Source organism: Hyperolius riggenbachi, chromosome 2 (genome assembly GCF_040937935.1).
Source record: "Hyperolius riggenbachi isolate aHypRig1 chromosome 2, aHypRig1.pri, whole genome shotgun sequence".
Taxonomy (NCBI): domain Eukaryota; kingdom Metazoa; phylum Chordata; class Amphibia; order Anura; family Hyperoliidae; genus Hyperolius; species Hyperolius riggenbachi.
In genome coordinates, this window is record NC_090647.1 from 17,280,603 (window position 1) to 17,285,268 (window position 4,666).

Genomic DNA, 4,666 nt, shown 5'->3' on the forward strand with positions numbered 1-4,666 from the left:
TTTCACTAGCCAGGCCCTTCAGAGCCTCCAAGCCCAGGTGAGATGTCATTGATGATGGTGATGCTAGAGCATGGCAGGGGGAAATGTCACTTGAGGTGCTGCTGCAAGTGGCAGGGAGGAGAGGTCAAAAATTATAATTATTTATTTCCAGCTGCTGCCGCCCTCTACTCGTCTTCACTTAGCAGTATACCAGGGTGGGACCTGCTCCTGGTGCTGGATTTTACTTTCTCTGGCCCTCCATGGCCAGCCTCACCTCTCTGAATCCCAAGCAGAGATTTTTCTGGGAAGAGGCAGGGATTAATCTTGGAAAGGGCTAGGACACCAGACCCTCCACAGGTCCCATATGGCAGTACTAGTTATACTACCCTAATGATGCTCTCTGGGTATAGGAACCACCAACAAAGCGTGTAGCAGGTCGATTGTGAGTAGTGCTGTAGGATCTACAAAACACTCTACTGCTAGTCTCAGAAGTTCTGTTTTTGAACCAGACTTCGAGGAAGATAAAGGTTCTGGGGCTGTACTGTGTTATGTCCATTACCCAAAGGAATTCAAAAACACCGGATTACAGTACTGGGAGGTAGAGATATCATGTACTGTAACTGATGAAGTTTTAAAACAACTAATATTTTTATAGCAAATTAAAAAAACAAAAAACAAAAAGCTCATCTGCTGCCTCTACTGAAAAAACGATGTAGTTTTAATGTCTTAAAAAAGGGAGACATTTTTTTCAACGTATCCAGCCTCAAATGGCCAGGAAGTTCAATCTATGAAGCTCTTGTTTTTCATAAAGTATAAAAGTATAAAAGTTAATAACTGAAAACTGTATTACAAAGTTCCCCTTACTTGTTATATGACCAGGGAATACTTATGTTTTGGTCTTCTGATTCCAGGTGTGACAATGGCGTCTGCTGATGTGACTGCTGAGCTCCGCTGCTCCATCTGTATGGAGATCTATAGAGATCCTGTGACCTTGCCGTGTGGTCACAACTTCTGCCGGGACTGCATCACACAAGCCTGGGACCATCAGAAGCATCTAAGGGAATATAAGTGTCCTGATTGTCAGAAGATATACAGGAAGAGGCCTGAGCTGGTGAGGAACACAACATTACATAATATCTGTGAGGCTTTTCATGCTACAGAGACAGATCAGGAGCAGACCGGGGTCTTCTGCAATTACTGTGACTTTCCTGTTCCTGCTACTAAATCCTGTCTGCAGTGTGAGACCTCCTTGTGTGACCATCACCTGAGGAAACATGACAGGTCAGGGGGACACACTTTACTACCTCCGACCACTGACCTGGGGAAGAGGAAATGCCCCACCCATAAGAAGATCCTGGAGTATTACTGCACTGAGGATGCTGCCTGCATCTGTGTGTCCTGCCGGCTGAAAGGGGAACATGTAGGACATAATAGCATGTCACTGGATGAGGCCTCTGAGGAGAAGAAGAAGAAACTGAGAAATGATCTGCAGAAACTGATGGCAGAGACAGAGGAAGCTGTAAAAAGAGTCCAGAGTCTAGAGGAACGCAGGAGAAAAGCACAAGAAAAAGCAGATGCTGAAACAGAGAGAGTCACTGCCCTGTTTAGGGACCTCTGTAAACGACTTGAAGATCTGGAGAAGAAAGTTCTCAGTGACATCATGAGGCAGACAGAGAGGGTGTCACAATCATACAATGACATCATTCAGCAGCTGGAGATAAAGAAGGAGGAGCTGTCCAGGAAGATGCGTCACATTGAGGAGCTGTGTAACATGACTGATCCACTGACTGTCTTACAGGAATCAGACACAGGTGACTTGTGTGACACGGAGGACAGAGAGAGACATGATAAACAGCTCCATGATGGAGGGGATCTGGATGTGGCCGGCATCTCACACACATTACACACAGGACTATCTGAAATCATGTCTGGGGTAATTGTGCAGAAACATACAGACACACAGGCCTATCCACATTCCAGTACAGAGGACAAAGTTCCCATCACTGCTAAACTATCCAAGCCACGTCTCCTACCCAAACCGCCAATACAACTAACCCAGTGTCCCGTGTGGGGGGCAAATATTGGGGTTGTACAGCAAACATCTGGGGTAATTGTGCAGAAGCATACAGACACACAGGCCTATCCACATTCGAGTGCAGAGGACAAAGTTCCCATCACTGCTAAACTATCCAAGCCACGTCTCCTACCCAAACCGCCAATACAACTAACCCAGTGTCCCGTGTGGGGGGCAAATATTCGGGTTGTACAGCAAACATCTGGGGTAATTGTGCAGAAGCATACAGACACACAGGCCTTTCCACATTCGAGTGCAGAGGACAACATTCCCATCACTGCTAAACTATCCAGGCCACACCCCCAGCCCACGTCCACCACACAGCACACTCAGGCCCATCCAAATTCTAGTACAGAGGACAAGGCTTCAATCACTGCAGAACTATCCAGGCCACGCCCTCATCCCACCGCCGCTGCACAACACACACAGGCCTATCCACATTCTAGTACAGAGGACGAAGTTCCCATCACTGGTAAACTATCCAGGCCACGCCCCCAACCTACCCCCACCGCACAACACACACAGGCCCATCCACATTATAGTACAGAGGACGAGGCTTCTATCACTACAGAACTATCCAGGCCACACCCCCAACCCACCGCCACTGCCACCGCACAACACACACAGGCTACAACAGAGGACAAAGTTTCCATCATTATTAAAGTATCCGGGCCACGCCCCCTATCCACTCCCACCACTTCCTTCCCACAACACACACAGCGCCAGGCTGGGGAGACAAATATTGGGGCTGCACAGCAAACATCAGGGCTGCCAGTGTATGCAGACATATTACTGGATGTAACTACAGCTGGTAATTATCTACAGGTATCATCTGACAGGAAAACTGCATCCAGGACAGACAGAATCCAGAATCACCCAGAAACACCAGAGAGATTTCAGCATCCTCAGGTGTTGAGCAGCCAGAGTTTCTCCTCAGGGCGACATTACTGGGATGTGGACGTTGGGGGATCTCGTAACTGGAGAGTCGGGATGTGTTACCCCAGTATAGACAGGAAAGGATGTGAGTCAGGGATTGGATGGAATAGCAAGTCCTGGTGTTTGTACAGGCGTGGTAATCAGTATTCAGTGACACATGACTGGGAAGAGATTGAGTTACCTGACAAGATCCCCAGTGATAAAGTCAGGATATATCTGGATTATGAGGCCGGGCAGATCTCCTTTTATGCCCTGTGTGACCCGATCAGACACCTCCAGACCTTCACTGCCACCTTCACTGAGCCCCTCCATGCTGCATTATGGGTAGTGGATGGCTGTATAAGGATATCTGGGGGGAATCAGGGGGTGTGAGATCCGCCCACTGGTGACATCACAGGGAGAGATCTGGGATTGGTGTATTGCCTGTCCAGTACCTTCCATCTGTCTCTTATTGTATTGGACAGTCCCACAATCACCTCTGGATAGTGCTCTGGCTTTGGCCATTTTTCTGCATGCCAGATTTACATCTGAAATCAGATTTCATTACAGACAGACTCACACAGGAGGGACACCCCACCCTCCCCAGCAAAGCAAGCCATGGGTGTGCAGGCTCTATGTACAGTGTGTCTTCTAAGTAAGTCATTTCAGCAAAATTGGTTTATTAACCACTTGAGGACCGTGGTGTTAAACCCCCCCTAGTGACCAGGCCATTTTTTACAATTCAGACCACTGCAGCTATAACGGTTTATTACTCGGTCATACAACTTACCACCCAAACGAATTTTACCTCCTTTTCTTGTCACTAACACAGCTTTCTTTTGGTGCTATTTGATTTCTGCTGCGATTTTTTGTTTTTATTATATTCATCAAAAAAGACAGAAATTTTGTCAAAAAAATGATATTTTGAACTCTCTGTGGTAAAATTTTTTAAATAAAGTCAATTTTTTGTACAAATTTATTGTGCTACATGTCTTTGATAAAAAAAAAATCCAGAAAGTGTATATTTATTGGTTTGGGTAAAAGTTATGGCGTTTACAAACTATGGTAAAAAAAAGTGAATTTGCGCCGTTTGAAGCAGCTCTGACTTTTCTGAGCATGAATGCCAGGATAGTATAAATACCCCCCAAATGACCCAATTTTGGAAAGAAGACACCCCAAGGTATTTGCTGAGGGGCATGGTGGGTTCAGAACAGGTTTTAAAGTGTTTCCATTTTTGCTAACTTGTGACAAAAAAAAAAATCTTCCACGGACTCACCATGCCCCTCAGTGAATACCTTGGGGTGTCTACGTTCCAAAATTGAGTCAGTCACTTGGGGGGTACTAGTACTGCTCTGGCATTTTGGGGGGGGGGGGGCTCAATTGTGAGCACCCCTGTAAAGCCTAAAGGGGCTCATTGTTCTTTGGGCCCCTTTACGCAGCTAGGCAGCAAAAAAAAAAGTGCCACACGTGGTATTGCCGTACTCAAGAGAAGTAGTATAATGTGTTTTGGGGTGTCTTTTCACACATACTCGTGCTGGGTGGGAGAAATATCTCTGTAAATGACAACTTTTTCAATTTTTTTACACTAAATTGTCCATTTACAGAGGTATTTCTCCCACCCAGCATGGGTATGTGTAAAAATACACCCCAAAACACATTATACTACTTCTCCTGAGTACGGCGATATGACATGTGTGA

The 4,666-nt window shown here is 46.1% G+C and overlaps 1 protein-coding gene across 1 annotated transcript; it reads left to right on the forward strand.

Annotated features, from left to right (window-relative positions):
* Positions 1–894: 894 nt before the first annotated feature.
* Positions 895–3,361, forward strand: LOC137544640 (E3 ubiquitin/ISG15 ligase TRIM25-like). Its single transcript, XM_068265736.1, has one exon. It carries the CDS (start codon positions 899–901, stop codon positions 3,359–3,361), a length of 2,463 nt encoding a protein of 820 aa, XP_068121837.1. The 5' UTR covers positions 895–898.
* The last annotated feature ends 1,305 nt before the right edge of the window (positions 3,362–4,666 follow it).